The 19,352-nt window shown below is 43.0% G+C and overlaps 1 protein-coding gene across 4 annotated transcripts in view; it reads right to left on the bottom strand.

Moving 5' to 3' along the window:
- The window catches only part of PIK3R6 (phosphoinositide-3-kinase regulatory subunit 6), a 105,097-nt gene that overhangs the window by 15,178 nt on the left and 70,567 nt on the right, over positions 1 to 19,352 (bottom strand). For all 4 annotated transcript variants that reach the window (XM_049861257.1, XM_049861260.1, XM_049861259.1 and 1 more), the window contains 5 exons: positions 16,161 to 16,271; positions 10,125 to 10,215; positions 9,550 to 9,620; positions 8,976 to 9,066; positions 3,325 to 3,434 (listed from right to left, as the gene is read on the bottom strand). In XM_049861257.1, coding sequence (XP_049717214.1) covers positions 3,325 to 3,434; positions 8,976 to 9,066; positions 9,550 to 9,620; positions 10,125 to 10,215; positions 16,161 to 16,271 — 474 coding nt within the window. The remainder of the gene's footprint in view (positions 1 to 3,324; positions 3,435 to 8,975; positions 9,067 to 9,549; positions 9,621 to 10,124; positions 10,216 to 16,160; positions 16,272 to 19,352) is intronic.

Below are 19,352 nucleotides of genomic sequence, written 5' to 3'. Positions count from 1 at the left end.
TCCAACTGCCAACCTTCTGATTAGCAGTCAAGCACTTAAACAGCATGTCATTTTCATTGACTCTAAAATGCATTTTTTTCTTATTTCAATATCTCTGAAGTTAGAAAGTATTTTATAACCAACATGATAAGAAAGCACTGTTCATGGATGACCTTGAAAACATTTGCTGAGTAAATAAATCGGTTGCAAAAGGACAAATACTGTATGACCTCACTTACATGAAATAAGCAAGTCTATAGAAACCAAAGATTATTAATGGTTACCGGCGGTGGGAGGAAAGGGGAAAACGGAAGTTTTTGTTTGGGAGAGGGAATGACTTTATGTAAATGATAGTTGAATATTTTAGAAAAGGATAACAACAATGGTTGCACAAGGTGAAAAATATCATCAATGTCACTGAATTGTAAATGAGGAAATTACTGTGTTGGCAAATGTCTTGGTGTATACATTTTCACCAAAATAAATAAATAAAGAAAGGAAGGAGGAAAGCAAGTACTGTTCATAGTTTAGGAAGCATTGCTTCTTTCTTAAAAAAAAAAAAAAAAACTTTTAGAGGTAGGTAAAATTACAGTCTGTCTTAAATTCAATGAGATATTTATGGTGTTTGAAAAAGAATCAGACATAATGTGATATATAACACTGGGGATGAGAAAATCATGTCAGAGGCAGAAATCATCAAAGAAAATAATTGGTAGATTTTGCTGTATCAAAGTATTTTAAAAAATCACACACAAAAAAAGATAAACTGGGAAAAGTATTTCCAAAATACGTAACAAATCAGGGGTTAATGTTCTCATATTATGAAACAGGGACAAAACATTACTAATAGGGGATAAAAATATGAACAGGAAATACATGAGTGAAGATACAGAAATTATCAATAAATGCAAGGAATTATTCAACTTCATTAATTGGTAATCAAAGAAATGCAAGTTGAAACAATGAAAATTTTGACTATCAAATTTGCCAAGATACAGAAATAATGAGTTAATTGTGCAAAGAACTTGGCACTCCTGAACGTGAAAGTGGAACCGAGTATAGACTTTCTGGAAGGAAATTTGGCAAAAATATCAGAAGTCCTAAAATATGCTCGCCATCTGAATGGCCGATTTTACTTCTAGGCATTTTTAAAAAAAACATAACCATGATTTTATGCAAATATTTATCCCTTAGGATGCTCTTCATAGTGTTACTTATAATAGTGAAAAATGAGAATTTAAATGTACTACAAGAAATCAATTAAATAGTTATAAAGATGTATGTGGCCACTATATAGTAAATATTTAATGAAATATATTTAATGACACAAAACATATTTAATGATATGGACAAGTGGCAGAGTATATTTTTGTGTAAGACTAGAGACCAGTATATACCATAGCTCTCAATTATGTAAAAATACATAGAGAAAAGGCTGGATGTTAACCCTCAAAATGTCAATAGTCATCCTTTCCAGGTAATGGGACTATGAGTGAATTGACTTCTTTATGCTCTTTTGTATTTCCCAAAATCAGTAAGTGAACTTTTGTTTATAGGCTGAAATGTTATTTTAAAGAGAAAGGATAAAGAAATTGTGAACAATATCACACACCGCACAGATCCATAATGTAAGGACTAAAAATTAACGGTTGGTGTTGGTAACCTGTGACCTTGCCATGGTGGGGTAGGCTGTAGGCAGATGGTAGTGGGTAGAAGAGTCATTGTTAAGGGACTGGAAACCCTTCTAGAGGTATATTTCAAGACGTTTGTCTACGAAGGAAAGAAAGGAGACAAAGTGGTAGCTAGAGAGTTGTCATGGATTGAATTATGTCCCCCCAAAAATGTGTGTATCAACTTCGTTAGGCCATGATGCCCAGTGATGTGTGGCTGTCCTCCGTTTTGTGATTGTAATTTTATGTTAAGAGGATTAGGGTGAGATTGTAACACCACCCTTAGTCAGGTCACCTCCCTGACCCAATGTAAAGGAAGTTTTCCTGGGGTGTGGCCTGCACCACCTTTTATCTCTCGAGAGATAAAAAGAAAGGGAAGCAAGCAGAGAGTTGGGGACCTCATACCACCACGAAAACAATGCAAAGAACAGAGCATGTCCTCTGGACCTGGGGTCCCTGCACCTGAGAAGCTCCTCGACCAGAAGAAGACTGAAGACAAAGACCTTCCTCCAGAGTCGACAGAGAGAGAAAGCCTTCCCCTGGAGCCAACACCCTGAATTTGGGCTTGTAACCTGCTAGACTGTGAGAAAATGAATTTCTCTTTGTTAAAGCCATCCACTTGTGGTATTTCTGTTATGGCAGCACTAGATGACCAAGATAAGGGGCATTTCTACCACCTGTCAGTTGTGGTGGCTTACGTGCCGCTGTGATGCTGGAAGCTATGCCACTGGTATTTCAAAAACCAGCAGGGTCATCCACAGTGGACAGGTTTCAGCAGAGCTTCCAGACTAAGACAGGTTAGGAAGGAAGGCCTTGTGATCTACTTCCAAAAATTAGCCAAAGAAAATACCGTGGATTATAAAAGAATACTGTCCAATACAGTTTTGGAAGATGAGACCCCCAGGTTAGAAGTCACTCAAAACACATAATGGCCACAAAAATGGACTCAGGCATACCAATGATTGTGAAGATGGGGCAGGACCAGGCAAGGTTTTGTTCTGTTGTACCTGTGGTTACCATGAGTCTAACAACACCAGAGAGGTATTTGGGACATTTGGTAGAATTTTTTTTTTTTTTAGGATTTAAAAGACCTGACCATGTTTATAGGATAAGAAGAAGGAAAAGTAGAGGCAGAGGTCAAAGCTAGGGAAAAGAAAACTGAAAATAGATGGAGAAGAGCCCAGAGGAGAGGGAAGAGGGAGGTGTTTTGAGTGATGCTGGGGATCCAGTTGGGGTGGGAGGCCATGGGTTTGCTGGATGCAGGATTTCTCCCAGAAGCACTCAGCACGAGAGCGTATAGACTGAGTGGGTGGTTTGATCTAAAGTGGTGCGTCTGCTTGGGGGATGGTGCATGGAATTGGGGATGTCAGTGACAACATGGTGCAGGTATAAGCAGGAGGATCCACTGCCAAGCTGAGTAGGGAGGTTAAGTCCAGAGAAGCTATAAGATGGCCTTACTCATGCTAGCTGGTGTTCAACATTTCAAACAGACTGACTGGAAAACAGATTATTTCTGATAGGAAGGCCCATTTCCATAGCAAAGGCTCAGAAAAGCTTGGAAGTCATTTCCCCTTCTAAGAACCCCCTCCCCTGTGGGCTCCCAGCCACCTACGCTGTTTACACATCCCCAGTTCCCATCTGACTGTCCCCCGCTTCCATTCTACCCAGGACTCACCGAGAAGGACCTTCCCGCTAAGTTGGAGGATCTGACAACTTCTGTCACACTGACATTCAGGCACGTGTGGTCTGTAGCGGGAGCAGCAGCTCGAGGGAAGTGGGTGGGCCCTGAAATCGGGCAGAGGAGATGGGGGGGGCAGGTTTGGATGAGCCTCCAGGGAAGCAGGGGAGTTGGAGGTTCTAGGTCCTAAGAAGACTTCCATGAAGGCATTCTGACACCCTGCCCCGATCTCAGCTCCCTCCCATACCCTGCTCAGCCCATCTTCCTGAGTTCACCTTGGTCCTAGTCAATCTGGATGATCTGGTTCCTTCCAGATCATTTCTCTTCCCTGGCAAACCTACAAAGTTTCTCTACCCTCAGCATAGAGGCCATCACCAGCCTCAATCCCCACCACTACCCTTTCTTCACCTCCTTCTGCGCCCATTTTTCAATGGAAGAGAGCTCTGTTGAACTTTCCCCCAGATATTGGACATGCTAAGAATGTAAAGAACACCTAGCCCAGGATTTTGTTTACAACGAGGCACCAAGGGGGTGTTGGAGGGTATTAGTCCCAAAAGGTTGCAAGTGCTTCCCTTTCTTAATGCTGTACAATGTCTCAAAAGCCACTATTGTGTGATGGCTCCCAGGCCCACTAAAAAGGGTTCTTCCCTGTCTCTGCCTCTGAGGAGTGTTCCGCCATCACCATACCAGTTCTGATAGAGTTTTGGGAGGGAAAATTTGGAGGAGTCAGATGACCTAGAATGGGGGTGGCCAGGGTGAGAGTCATCCAAAGGAAATAGAAGAAATACAATTTTAAAAATAAGAGCTAAGACTTGTAGTTTACGATACACACATAGAGCAGTACCTTTTATCTCCATTTTAGAAATGAAGAATCAGAGAGGTCCCAAGTAACTTGCCCAATGTCACACGGACAGTAAGTGGCAAAGCTGGGATTTGAACCCTGCCTATCTGACTCTCTCCGGAGCCCTGGTGGCTTAGCTGCTAACCAAAAGGTCAGCATTTTGAATCCAGCAGCCGCTCCTTGGAAACCCTATGGGGCAGTTCTACTCCGTCCTGTAGGGTTGCTATGAGTCGGAATCGACTCTACGGCTCACGACAACACAACAACAACCTGACCCTAGAATCTGCTTGACCCACTGTTCTATAACCATTCTATAACCACCTCTGGGTTGAGTTATTTCCAAAATTGCAAGTCTCCCTTGTGGTGTTAAAGGCCTACAAGTAAAAATCGTCTTGGATGTGATAGCGTTTCACGTTATCCACAAATTTATCTCAGCTGCTCAGGAATTGATAAAAATCGAATACCTATTTCTTGAAGTCTCCTACGATAATTGTGGAGCTGTCTATCTCACTTTTCAATGCTGTTAGAGTTTGTTTTATGTATCTTGCAGCCCTGTCATTGGGTGCATAAACATTTAATATGGTTATATCTTCCTGGTCAATTGTCCCTTTAATCATTATGCAGAGTCCTTCCTTATCCTTTGTGGTGGATTTAACTTTAAAGTCTATTTTGTCAGAAATTAATATTGCCACTCCTGCTCTTTTTTGATTGTTGTTCGCTTGATATATTTTTGTCCATCCTTTGAGTTTTAGTTTGTTTGTGTCTCTAAGTCTACGATGTGTCTCTCATAGGCAGCATATAGACAGATAGTGTTTTTTTAAATCCATTCTGCCACTTTCCATCTCTTTATTGGTGCACTTAGTCCATTTACATTCAGTGTAATTATGGATAGGCATGAGTTTAGTGCTGTCATTTTGATGTATTTTTTTGTGTGTTGACAGTTTCTTTTTCCCATTTAATTTTTTGTGCTGAGTAGTTTATCTTTGTATATTGTCTTTTCCTCTTATTTGTTGTTGATTTTTTTCCTGCTGAGTCTCTATTTTTTTCTTGTATTTTATTTTTTAATGAGTAGGATTGTTAGTCTCCTTTGTGGTTACCTTAATATTTAACCCTATTTTTCTAAGTTTAAACCTAACTTTTATGTCTTTATATTGTCTTGTCTTCTCCATATGAACGATCTGTGACTACATTTCTTAGTCCTTCTTTATTCTTTTAATGTTGTCTTCTTTTACATAATGACATCACTGTTTCCCTGTTTTGAGCATTTTTTTATCTTGATTTATTTTTGTGATTTCCCTATCTGGGTTGACATCTGGTTGCTCTGTCCTGTGTTTTAGTCTTGGGTTGATATCTGATATTATTGATTTTCTAACCAGAGAACTCCCTTTAGTATTTCTTGTAGTTTTGGTTTGGCTTTTACAAAGTCCCTAAACTTCTGTTTATCTGGAAATGTCCTAATTTTGCCTTCACATCTGAGAGACAGTTTTGCTGGATATATGATTCTTGGCTGGCAATTTTTTTCCTTCAATGCTTTATATGAGTCATCCCATTGCCTTCTTGCCTGCGTGGTTTCTGCAGAGTAGTCTGAGCTTATTCTTATTGACTGTCCTTTGTAGGTGACTTTTCGTTTATCCACAGCTTCTCTTAAAATTCTCTATCTTTGGTTTTTGGCAAGTTCGATTATATGTCTTGGTGACTTTCTTTTGAGATCTACTTTATGTGGAGTTCGATAAGCATCTTGGATAGATATCTTCTCATCTTTCACGATATCAGGGAGGTTTTCTGCCAACAAATCTCCAATAATTCTTTGTATTTTTTGTTATCCCTCCCTGTTCTGATACTCCAATCACATAGGTTATTTCTCTTGATAAAGTCCCACATGATTCTTAAGGTTTCTTCATTTTTTAAAAAAATTTTTTATCTGATTTTTCTTCAGATATATTGGTGCCAAGTGTTTTATCTTCAGTCTCACTAATTCTGCCTTCCACTCGCTCAATTCTGCTCCTCTGACTTTCTATTGAATTGTCTAATTCTGTAATTTTATTGTTAATCTTCTAAATTTCTGATTGCTGTCTCTCTGTGGATTCTTGCAACTTATTAAATTTTTCATTATGTTCTTGAATAACCTTTTTAATTTCTTCAACTGCTTTATCTGTGTGTTCCTTGGCTTGTTCTGTGTTCTGCCTGATCTCGTTCCTGATGTCTTGAAGAGTTCTGTATATTAATTTTTGTATTCTGCATCTGGTAATTCCAGGAATGCACCTTCATCCAGAAGATCCCGTGATTCTTTGTTTTGGGAGCTTGTTGAAGCAATCATGGTCTGCTTCTTTATGTGATTTGATATCAACTGTTTTCTCTGAGCCATCTATAAGTTATTGTATTAGTTTATTTTATGTTTGCTTACTGTATCCTAGCTTCTTGCTTTGTTTTGTTTTGATATGCCCAAATAGGCTGCTTGAGTGAGCTAGCTTGATTATTTTTGCCTTTGAAGCTCTAACGTCCTGTCACCAGATGGCTAGAGCTTTTATCAGGTATATGAGCCTAAGAGTCCATTCACTTTTCTTGTACGGATTCAGCTCAGGTGTCCAGATAGTTGGTCATCAAGTGTGTGGTACAGGCTCTGTCCTACAGTCCTAGAGAGGCATGGGTGATTGGTGCAGGTACAGGTATCTGGTTGCAGCAGGGGGTCATGCTCTGGACAAGGCAGCGGGGTGGGTTCTGCAGATGGACCCTGGGCACCCAATGCTTTTGGCTGTAAGGACTAGGAGGTACCAGTTATCCTTGGACCCCTGTTGCAGGTGGCTGGGTGACATGGGTGGAACCACCTGCCCTTAGGCCCCTGGTGTGGGTAGGTGAGGACCCTGCTTAATAGGCAAAGCAGTGTCAAACATCAAACGCCCTCCTCTCCACCACACAGCTGAAAGAGTTGCAGTCTGCCAGCAAGGGCCTATTCTCCTGAAATAGGCCTACACAGGTCCATGCAGGGGGGAAAGGTATTCAAAGTCCATGGACTGTTTATGCCTGGACAGGAGCCACTTCTGTCCTGAGCTCCCCAGGTTAGTGAGCTGGCAGATTATCTTTTCCCCCAATTGTGAATTTATTCCTTCTCCAAGGCCAAGAGAATGGCTCAGGACACTCAGCAGAACCTATCTCAGGCCCAGGGAAATCGACAGTCACTGAAGCCGGCTTGGAGACTAGGGGTGCGGCAAAATATACGCAAGTACTTAGCTGTTGCCGAGAGTGCATCCTTCTCTGGTTCCAGAGCTGTGAGTAGGCTGTGTAGCTGGCTGTCTCTCCCTAGGAAATTGTGTCTGGAACGCTACTGCCAGCCTGCTGCTGATGCTCCAAGGAATGGTGCCTGAGGTTTCCCGGCGATTCAGGTCCGGCAACTCCTAGCCACTTCTGAACCATCTCTTCCTCTCCCTGCCGCTCAGTCTGTTTTCCATCTTTGCCTTTAATGTTCAGGGCTCCTAGCTTGTCAAAAATATAATTGCTTCACTTTTTTTTTTGAGACTTTGTTTTAAGAGGGATCACCAGAAGCGTCTGACTACTCCGCCATCTTGGCCCCACCTCTCCGAGTACCTATTTCTTGAGTCTTAGCCTTTGTGTCAGATGCAAAGTAATGTAGGAATTATGATGCCTACAGATGCACATGCATGCATTGCAGACAGAGAGGTGTCATCATCAGGTTGCTAGCAAAGTCCCCAAAGGCTTTCGGAAACAGAAGTAATTACTTCTAGTTGGATGAAAGAGGATGGCTTGCAGACGGCTTCCTCCTAGGCATTCCAGCACAGTTAATGTGTATTTTCATTTTGCATTTCTTCTGGAATATTCCAAATGCATCCGTTTTTTAAAAAATACCTTTTATTTGTATAAAGTAGCACTTCATTTTTTCAGCAAATGTTTATTGAGTAGCTACTATGTGAGGATAGAGTGGCAAACACAATAGGTCCCTCCTGGGTGGACGTTCTTCTACAAGCACCTGTGGGTAGCATCCCTTCGGTCTTGTCTGTTGAAGCTTGGACTCAGAGTGGAGACACTGTGGTGCAGTGGTGAAAAGCTGGGACTTTTGTGTAAGACAGCCTTGGATTGAATCCCAGCTCTGACACTTTCTCACATTGTGACCTTGGGTAAATTATTCTCTCTACTGCAGTTTCCAGTTAGAAAGTTGCCAATACTAATAATTCCTATCAGATAGGGTTAATATGCTTGAAAGAGTGAATGTGGTTAACATGCTCAGAATACCACCTGACCTCCAGTAAATGTGGGGCATGGTTAGTACTCCATGCTACCACCCTTTTCATTATTCCAGGAGACTGGGGTCACAAACTCAAGTTGCCCCAGGGCCCAGCCAGATTTATGTAATTAGGACTTGTGGTGCCTTCTGTGAACTGGACAGTACCTGCCCCATGGAATGACATGCAAAATAAAAGCATTCCAAACAAAAAACAACAAACTCCACAGGTCCAGTTCAGAGACAGAAGGCCACTTGCAGCCCCTTCCTGTGGCCTGTACACCTTTCAGCTTGTGTCCAATCAGGCAGCAGAGGCCCAGTCCCTACTGGTAGGGGCCGCTGCATTCCCCTGGTTGTGTTACTAGACGGTGAGCAACCTGAGGGCAGAGAGCTTGTTTCACCCTGGGCAGCACGAGTAGGAGCTTGGCCTCACATGGTGATCACAGTGACCTTGGAAAGCCGTCCTCCCTCTGTCACCCATCTTCTGTCGGTTGAGCCCCATACTTCTCTCCCTCTTGCCTTCCCCTTCTTGCCCCTTCTATCCCTCTGTGCTCTGTTTTCCTAGCTCCTCACCTTCAGTGTCATTGGCTGGAATGGCCTTCAGGACCAGCCCAGTGGCCCGCAGGGAAACAGTGACCTCTCGTGCACGGTGGCTGAGCAGGGCCTGGGGAGCAGGATGTAGGATCAGTGGGGGTCCTCGAGGTGACCACCATACGTCCTCACATCAACAGCATGTACCCCTCCCCCCTGCTTCCTGCCCCTGCCCTGTGAGTCTTCTCTGTGTCACTACAGTCCGATAAGGGGTCAGCTGATACAGGCTTAGAGTATTCCTAGCCCCAGACAATATCTCAGCCTTCCGGGTCAAAGGGGAATCTCCAATGAATAAGTTCAAACATCTGACCAGCTAGCGAGGGAGAGATTTTTGAGCAAGGGAACGTCTCTCTTGCCCCTTAACTTAGATCACCTTCTTGCTTATCCATAAGGGCAATCTTGACCCATCCATCCCTGTAAGACTGAAGACTGGGGCACTCTGGGGGCAGCGTCAAGCAAAGGGGCATAAAGTTCCTTTGGCTCTGTCTGCTCCCACCCAGCTGTGCCTCCTGGCTACCTCCTGACCACGCCCATGCACCCTGGCCCCAGTACTGACCTTTTGGTAGCAGATGGAGAGCTCAGCCCCTTGGCCCTCAACCACACCTCTCTTCTTGGGTGAAAAACCCTCTGACGGAAGATGAAAAACAAAAAGACAAAACAACAAACCCATTGCCATAGAGTCGATTCCAACTCATAGTGACTCCATGTGTTTGAGAGTAGAATTGTGCTCCACAGGTTTTTCAATGGCCTTTCTTGCCAGGCCTTTCTTCTAAGGCACCACTGGGTGGATTCAAACTGCTAACCTTTTGGTTAGTAGCCAAGTCCGTTAATCATTTGTGCCATCCTTACAAGATGCTTAAGGTGTGAGGCCCCACGCCTTCCACCTTGGCTTCCCCATCTCCCCAAGGGCCACTGGTAAGCTGCTGGATTTTCATGTTATGTCTCCCTGGATAGAAAGACAGCAGTCAGAGATGCCTGGCTGCCTTTCAGTCTGGGGGAGCCTGGGATGAGCCGAGGGCAGCCTGGGTACTCAGCAGGGGGATAAAGCAGGGGTGGAAGAACTTTCCAGAAAAAGGTCTTGGGAGAAGCTGAGTCAGGGTGAGCTTTGGAAGAGGGAAACCGGGTGCTCACCTTTGGGGAATTTGGAGTCTTGGATCTTCACCTTTAGCTGTGTGAGGAAAACGTCCTCGGTGGGGTCCCGGCTCAGATCGCTGAAGAAGATCTGGAGAGAGGAAGGAGGGGCCTTGGCGAGGCTGACTCCTGAGGCCAGTGGCAGCCCCACAGCAGCCCAAGCATGCAGACAGTGGGAAGTGATGTTCAGGACAGGGCTGATGTCCCCCACCCGTCCTACCAGTAATAGACTCTGAGCTGCATAAAATGATTACCTGGATCTGAATTTACCCATAGCTATGAAAATATTTATAAACAGTGGAATAAACGATTAATGAAAATCCAAATTACGGGTAGCCATTACTGTCTAATGGGTATGGGGTGGGGGAAGCCAGGGACAAAATTCACATAAGGGGAGAGTAAATAAAATGTCTTAAGACACTGGCAGGAGAGGACAAAAGGGTGAGAGCTGGAGAGGGGAACTTATAGAGTCCTGGATATGCACAGAGAAGGCAGGTGAGCAGGGCTGGTGAGAGCCGATTTGCTCTCCGGGAGAGGCTGTGGAGATTTGGTTGGGGGGGGAGGGGTGGCTCCTGAGGGCACAGGGCAGAGGAGAGAGGAGAGCCAGGGTGTGGAAGGGGGGAGGATAAAGGAGGTCAGAACAACATGGGAGAGTGGCCAAAAGACTTTTGAGAACAGGGATGCAAGGATTAGAAAAGCAGCCCCTGAAAGCCAGGAGCTGGCCTGGGGCTAAGAACTCGGCCTTGGTGTTTTGTCGACCTTGAACAATTTCACAGAACGCCAACAGCAGGGCAAGGTCTCTCTGTGAAGGGGATGGATAAAGACAAAAACCAGACCACTCCATAATCCTGTCCAAAAGCAGACAAACACACAAACATTGTGCCAACTACCCTGCCCCCATCCTCCTAACCTGGCAAATATGAGCATCTGCTGCTTCTTTATCCCTCACAGCTCTAGCCTTTTAGATGAGATTATTGAAATACCTGGTCACAGAATTGTACCCACTTACTGAGAGGATCAAATTCAGAGCAAAGCCCTGATTTTTTGGACCCTCCCCCGAATCATCTATGATTCCAAATCCCATATTATGTCTTTTCTTTTTATATACACACAGTTTTATTTATTTTGTTGTTGTTGTTGGGAATATACACAGCAGAACACATACCAATTCAACAGTTTCTACATGTACCATTTAGTCACATTGATTACATTCTTTGAGTTGTGCAAGCCTTCTCACCCTCCTTTTCTCAGTTGTTCCTCCCCATCAACATAAAATCACTGCCCCCTAAGGTTCTTATCTAATCTTTCAAGTTGCTGTTATCAATTTGATTCCATATTGATAGATAGATATTAAAAGAGCAGAATGCTCAAGGCAGATATTTTTTACTAGTTAAGCTAAACTATTCTTTGGTTTCAAGAAGACTTGAGGGGATATTTTTGGTTTAAGGTTTAAAGATTATCTCAGGCCAGTAAGTTTCAGGGTTTCAGCCAACCTTCATGGTTCCAGGGAGCCTGGAGTCCATGAAAATTTGAAATTCTGTTCTACATTTTACCTCTTTTGATCAGGATTCTTCTATGGAATCTTTGTTCAAAACGTTCAGTGATAGTAACCAGGTGCCATGCAGTTCTTCTGGTCTCACGGCAAAGGAGGCAGTTGTTCATGGAGGCAATTAGCCACACATTCCATATCCTCCTCCTATTCCTGACTCTCCATCTGTTGTTCCAGGTGAATAGGGACCAATGGTTGTGCCCTGAATGGTCACTTGGAAGCTTTGAAGACCCCAACTTGACTACACCTTCTCCACTGCCCATCTGTCAGCTTGTTGTACTGTGATGGCTCATGTGTAGCTATGATGCTGGAAGCTATGCCATGGTATTTCAAATACCAGTAGGGTCACCCATGGTGGACAGTTTTAGTGGAGCTTCCACATTAAGACAAACTAGGAAGAAAGATCTTGTGATCTACTTCCAAAAATCAGCCAATGAAAACACTACGGATCACAACAGAATATGATCCAACATAGTGCTGGAAGATGAGGCCCCTAGGCTGCAAATCAACCACACACTAGCTGCAACAATGGACTCAATGATCATGAACATGGCGCAGGACTGGGCATTGTTTCATTCTCTTATAATAAGGTCGCCATGAGTTGCAGCCAACTTGATGTCTACTATCAACAACACCTTCTTACTGAAAGGCCTCATGGTTGCCCATGGTGTGTATTCTCCTTCAGTGTTAGCAAACCCAAATTTGTTCAGCTGCAGGTATTCTCCTGGGGATGGTGACTTGCTGAACCCAAGCCCTGGCTCCAGATGGATAGGTGATCCATCTCCTTGGTCGCAGTGATTGCTGTAGGGATAAATCATTTACCTCAGTCCTGGGGCTTTTACTAGAGCAGTTGGAACCCACTGGGGTTGATAAACTAGAAAGATGTAGACCTGAAACTGCTAGTGGCCATCTTGCCATCATGAGGTAAATGCCTGCCTGAGGGAAGCAACTCAGAGTAATATAGAGAAAAAGGATGAAGAGAGAGAAAAGAGAGATGAAGTCCTGGTGGCATTGTCTGAGTTCTCAAATCCAGCTTTTCTCAAGTAAATCGACCCGGAACTTTTCAGCAATGTTAGCCAGTAGATTTTCTTACGCCAGTTTTTAAGATTTCTGTTACTTGCAATGGAAGAGTCCTCACCAACACAAAGCTAGAACCAGAAGTGGAGTTTTCCAAGTGAAGATCCTAAAATGAGGAACTGGCTGAGTCCAAGTGGGGTGGATGTGGGGTAGTAGCCTTCACAACTGGACCAATAAGCAACATCATGATAAACGAAGAAAAGAATGAAGTTGTCAAGGATTTAATTTTACTTAGATCCACAAACAACGCCCATGGAAACAAGAAATCAAATGATGTATTGCATTGGACAAATCTTCTGCAAAAGATTTCTTTAATTAAAGTGTTAAAAAGCAAAGATGTCGCTTTGAGGACTGAAGTGTACCTGACCCAAGCCATGGTATTTTCAACCCCCTCATATGCATGTAAAAGCTGGACAATGAATAAGGAAGACCAAAGAATTGATGCATTTGAATTATGGTGTTGGCAAAGAGTACTGAATATACCATGGACTGCCAGAAGAATGAACAAATCTGTTTTTGAAGAATTACAGCCAGAATGCTCCTTAGAAGTGAGGACAGTGAGACTTAGTCTCATGTACTTTGGACTTGTTATCAGGCAGGATCAGTCCCTGGAGAAGGACATCATGCTTGGTGAAGCAGTGTCAGTGAAAAAGAGGAAGACCCTCAACAAGATGGATTGATACAGTGGCTGCAACAATGGGCTCAAACAGAGCAAAGATTGTGAGGATGGCACAGGACTGGGCAACATTTTGTTCTGTTGTACATAGGGTCACCGTCATGAATTGAACTGTGTCCCCCTAAAATATCTGTCAACTTGATTAGGCCATGATTTCCAGTACTGTGTGGTTGTCCTTCATTTTGTGATTGTAATTTTCCTATGTGTTGTAAATCCTAATCTCTGCCTGTGGTTAATGAGGCAAGATTAGATTATGTTAAAGAGGATTAGGGTGAGACTGTAACACCCTTACTAAGGTCACATCCCTGATCCAATGTAAAGGGAATTTCCCTGGAAAGGAAAGGGAAATGAGCAGAGAGGGGGGACCTCATACCACCAAGAAAGCAGAGTACATCCTTTGGGCCCGAGGTTCCTGTGCTGAGCACTTCCTAGAACAAGGGGAAGATGGACGAGAAGGACCTTTCTTCAGAACTGACAGAGAGAGAAGGCCTTCTGCTAAAGCTGACGCCCTGTATTGAGTCTTGTAGCCTACTAGACTGTGAGAGAATAAATTTCTTTTTGTTAAAACCATCCACTTGTGGTATTTCTATTACAGCAGCACTAAATGACTAAGACAGTCGCTACAATTTGTAACTGACTTGATGGTACCTAACAACAACAAGTTGGGTGGAGAACAGTGAGAATTCTTCCATCCCTGGCTGGGAATTTGGAAAGCGCCACTGTACAGTAGCAAAGCAGCTGGTTAAGTGCTGCCTGCTGTTTCCCAGGGCTTGGACTATATGCCTACTGAACCTGGAGCCTCAGGGGCTTGACAGAATGAAGCCAGGGTGTAGGAGTATGTTGGCCACTTCCAGTCATCTGCAGTAAGGGCCACTAAGAAAGAGACAATGGTCAGTAGAAGTTGGTCAGTCTTAAAGCAGAGAACAAAGAAACTAATATAGTCTTCCAAGAAAGGTCCTTGCTGCGTATATCGGCCAATAAGGGCTGGGTAGTTTTGGTAACTAAAGGCTTTAAAAAGTCAAACTCTCTGCGCCTGTTTAATGCCAGAAAAGGTATAGAGCTTCAAACCATAGTAGGATATAAGATTGAGACCTGGAAGAAGCCTAAGCCTTGGGCTCTCCCCTCCCAATCCCGCTGGTGTGTATACACTCCATGGGAAGATAAATGGAAATTTTGTAGTTTTGGAAGGTGTTTTGTTTGCTGTAGGTTATAAAGGGAGAATAAAGGGGAGGAACAAGAACAGAGGGGACGACTGAAGGGGTCCGGTCCAGGAGGAGGTGGTAGCAGATAGGCCAAGGACACAGATGAAGGGGTTTGTCCTGAACTAGAGGAGGTTCACCAGAAGAGCATGTGAAGATGGGAATGGGTGTAGATGCATTTCTAGGCATGGACAGGAAGTTTGGGGAGCCCTTGGGGCCTCAACTTTTTTCAGTGGTCTGGGTGGAAAGGTCATTTACTGAAAGTAAAGGGCTTGAGGTGGTGAAGGTTGGAATGTTGTTGTTCCAGAAGGAAAAGGAAAATGCCAAGGGAGCAGTGTGGGTACAGCCGAGGCTGGGCACCACAATATGCGGAGATGTCAAGTCACAGGGCTTTGGATTTTTTCCCAGGTGATACACAGAAGCCCACGTTCCTCAAAAGGTAAGGAACATTGCAAGCACTGACCTGGGGTTGGGTTTTGCTGGGAAGGGAGACAGTAGGGAAGGGAAGTGAAGGATGAGGTGAGAGAGTGGCTCAGATGAGAAACTGCCTGGGCGGACATGGAAGAAAGGAGGCAGAGGGATGATGGATGGTAAGAAAGCAGAAGGACCTGGAGTGGCTACGAGGTTGAAGAGAAGTATGATGGGAGAGCAGGTGCAAGTGCCTTGGAGGAATGGGAGTTTGTGACCAAAGACTAGAAAAAGAAAGTTTAAGATTTTCTGAGGTAAAGCAATTGCCGACGATCACTTCCATGCCAGCTAATCCCTGATTCTCAATCCTCTACAGCAGCCAATTTCAAGGGATCAAGCTTATTATGGATTGAATTGTGTCCCCCCAAAATGTGTGTCAACTTGGCCAGTCCATGATTCCCAGTATTGTGTGATTGTCCACCATTTTGTTTTCATCTGATGTGATTTTCCTGTGTGTTATAAATCCTACCTCTATGATGTTAATGAGGTAGGACTTACTCTACAAGATTAGGTTATGTCTTAAGTCAATCTCTTTTGAGATAGAAAAAAGAGAAGTGAGCAGAGAGACATGGGGACTTCCTACCATCAAGAAAGCAAAGCCAGGAGCATAGCGCATCCTTTGGACCCAGGGTTCCTGCACGGAGAAGCTCCTAGGACAGGGGAAGATTGATGACAAGGACCTTCCCCCAGAGCCGACAGAGAGACAAAGACTTCCCCTGGAGCCAGTGCTCTGAATTCAGACTTCTAGCCTCCTAGACTGTGAAAGAATAAATTTCTCTTTGTTAAAGCCACCCACTTGTAGTATTTCTGTTATAGTAGCACTAGATAGCCTAGAACAAAGGGCTAAGGAGCATTTCCCACATAAAGAAGATGTACTTCTGCTTGGATTAGAGGCCTTATAAGGTAATATTTACCTGATTCATACCTAACAGCCAGAAGTGTCTGGGCAAGTTTATTACTTGTACCCTGGTTCCTGTATTTCCCCAGAGCCAGGGTATTTAGGTTGTGGGGTCCTGGAGTCCAACAGGCTGGCATGGTATCCTTGGAGCCCCAGGTGGAAAGCTTACCTTGACTGTGTAGATCTGGAAATAGATGGGTTGGGTGCCCATGCGAACATAGTAGGTAATGACATCTAGGATGAAAGGGTCCACAGTCCGGGATGTATCCAGGGAGGGAGGCTGTGAGTGAGGCAGAGAATGTCTTTAGCCACCTCTCTCCATGTGGGAGGTGCCATTTTCTTAACAGAGAAACTCCAAAGCCTCCACATACCCTCTGTGATACACTAACTCAGTTGATCCTTCAACAAACTCCAAGACTTTCCTATCACCCAACTTCTACTCCTCATCAAAATATACCTGTCCAGGGCCCCATATTCCCAGGTATACTGATTCAATTCAGTTTCACAAACAAATATTAAGTGCCTGCATATGTAAGACACTGTGCTAGGTGCTTTGAGGAGACAATATGCTTGAAAGTGTAACTAATGATGAAAGAGCCTGGACTGGGTTCTAGGCTTGGATTAGCCACTCACTAGCCAGGTGCCCATGGAAAAATTACTCAACTCTTTGAAGCCTGAGTTTTATTCTAGGGAAAATGAGACATTGAACCAGATGATATGAAGTCCCTTTCAGCTCTGGTGGTCTCTGAATTTATTAATAAACTAATTAATATTTACATGTTGTGGAGAAAGGACTAGCATCATGTCCCCTAGGCCTTCCCCAACTCCATATGATTATAAAGCATAACAGAACATCTATATAGAATCTTAGAATGGGAATTCCAGAACACTTAATTGTGCTCATGAGGAACCTGTACATAGATCAAGAGGCAGTTGTTTGGACAGAATAAGGGGATACTGATTGGTTTCAAGTCAGGAAAGTTGTGTGTCAGGGTTGTTTCCTTTCACCATACCTTTCAATCTGTATGCTGATCGAATAATCTGAGAAGCTGGACTGTACGAAGAAGAATGGGGTATCAAGGATTGGAGGAAGACTCATTAACAACCTGCGTTATGCAGATGATATAACCTTGCTTGCTGAATGTGAAAAGCACTTACTAATGAAGATCAAAGACCACAGCCTTCAGTATGGATTGCACCTCAACATAAAGACAACAAAAATCCTCACAACTGGACCAATGAGCAACATCATAATAAATGGAGAAAAGATTGAAGTCGTCAAGAATTTCATTTTACTTGGATCCACAATCAACAGCCATGGAAGCAGCAGTCAAGAAATCAAAAGACCCATTGTACTGGGTAAATCTGCTGCAAAGGACCTCTTTAAAGTGTTGAAAAGCAAAGATGTCACCTTCAAGACTAAGGTGCGCCTGATCCAGGCCATGGTATTTTCAATCACATCATATGCATGTGAAAGCTGGACAATGAATAAGGAAGACTGAAGAAGAGTTGACGCCTTTGAATTGTGGTGTTGGCGAAGAATATTGAATATACCATGGACTGCCAAAAGAACGAACAAATCTGTCTTGGAAGAAGTACAACCAGAATGCTCCTTAGAAGCAAGGATGGCGAGACTGCATCTTCCATACTTTGGACACGTTGTCAGGAGGAATCAGTCCCTGGAGAAGGACATCATGCTTGGCAAAGTACAGGGTCAGCAGAAAAGAGAAAGACCCTCAGTGAGGTGGGTTGACACAGTGGCTGCAACAATAACCTCAAGCATAACAATGATTGTGAGGATGGTGCAGGACCAGGCAATGTTTCATTCAGTTGTACACAGGGTCGCTATGAGTTGGAACCGACTTGGTGGCACCTAACAACAACAACATATAGAATCTTATAAGAGTTGGAAAGAAGTTTAGAGTTTATCTCATCCAATTCATATCCAATCCTATACTATCTCTTCTGACTCTCACATCTGGTCTATTGAAATACTGCTCCCTTCAAAAAGGTCACACTGAGGAACTATAAATGTATTCTAATAGTGCTTTTGTTGCTCAAAATGTTTCAAGTCTCTTCTTGTGGAAACTGCATTTGAAGTAAGTATAAAAGCCACATAAATTCTTTGTTATAAGGGGAAAGAGAGGGAGGAATACAACCAAAATCTTACATGTGTCCTGGCAGGGAAAAAAATTCCAGCAAAGGAACACAAACGGGGCTTGTATCAGATGTTCCTATTATAATATCCTCCAAGTTTGGAGGAAAAAGTATTTTAATACCCAGCCAAAATAACTGTCATGTATATACAGACACATTTTTAGATAAGTGATAGTTCAGAAAATATGCCCCCCTGCAAATACCTTTATTTGAATAGAAAATATAAGAAGACATATTTCAATCAAGCAAGCAATAAGGCAAAACTGAGAGCTCGGTAAGGTGGCAAGTTAAAATATAAAATATGTAATATACTAGCAATAAGTACTAACCAAATATAACAGGGGAAAGATACCGTTTGCAACAGCAAGAAAAGATATCAGACATGAGCAATGATTCAGGAAGAAATGGGCAAAAGTATGATGAAAACCGTGTAGCTATACCAAGGGGTATACAAGAAGGCTTTAACAAATGAAGCGCTATACCACACTCCCAGAAGGCAAAACTTAATATGATGAAAACTCCAGTTCTCCCCCAAACGTCCATCAGAATTCCAATGGGATTAAACAAGAAAGCCCAACTTGTCAAGGAGATTCTAGAGCTTATCTGGCAAAATGAATAAACAAGCACAGCCTGGAAAGTCTTGGAAAAGAAGAATGCCAGGGTAGGGTTACCCAGCCAGAAATTAAAATATAAGCATGTTAATTTGTACAAGACTGAATAGATCAATGAGAAAGAATAGATACCTAGAAATAAACTCAAGCATACATAAGAATTTAATAAGTGATTAAAGTGGCATTTCAAAGTAACGGGACAGGGTGGCTTAAGCAATGAATACCTTTAGGACAACTGGGTAAACATTTGGGAAAACTAAAATTACACACTTCAAACTAAACACTGAAATTAGCTGCAGATGGGTTATTTATTTAAATGTAAAAATTGAAACAATAGAACACGAGAATATTTATTTAACATCGGTGTGGAGAAGGCCGTTGAAAGGTGGAAACCATAAACGTTGGAACTGACTCATGGCACCTAACAACAACATTTCAGACCACATAAAAATATTAAACTTCTGTAAGCCAGAGAAACGTTACTGAGAAAAGCAAAAGGCAAATGACAGAGTAGAAAAAATGTCTGCAACAAATATGGCAGCAAAAAGGGTAAGTTTTTTTTTAATTCATAAAGGCCCTTTTCAAATCGAGCT

This window comes from Elephas maximus, chromosome 19, assembly GCF_024166365.1.
Source record: "Elephas maximus indicus isolate mEleMax1 chromosome 19, mEleMax1 primary haplotype, whole genome shotgun sequence".
NCBI classification, from domain to species: Eukaryota; Metazoa; Chordata; class Mammalia; order Proboscidea; family Elephantidae; genus Elephas; species Elephas maximus.
Note: the sequence above shows the minus strand (reverse complement) of the source record. Positions and strands in the feature narration are given on the sequence as shown.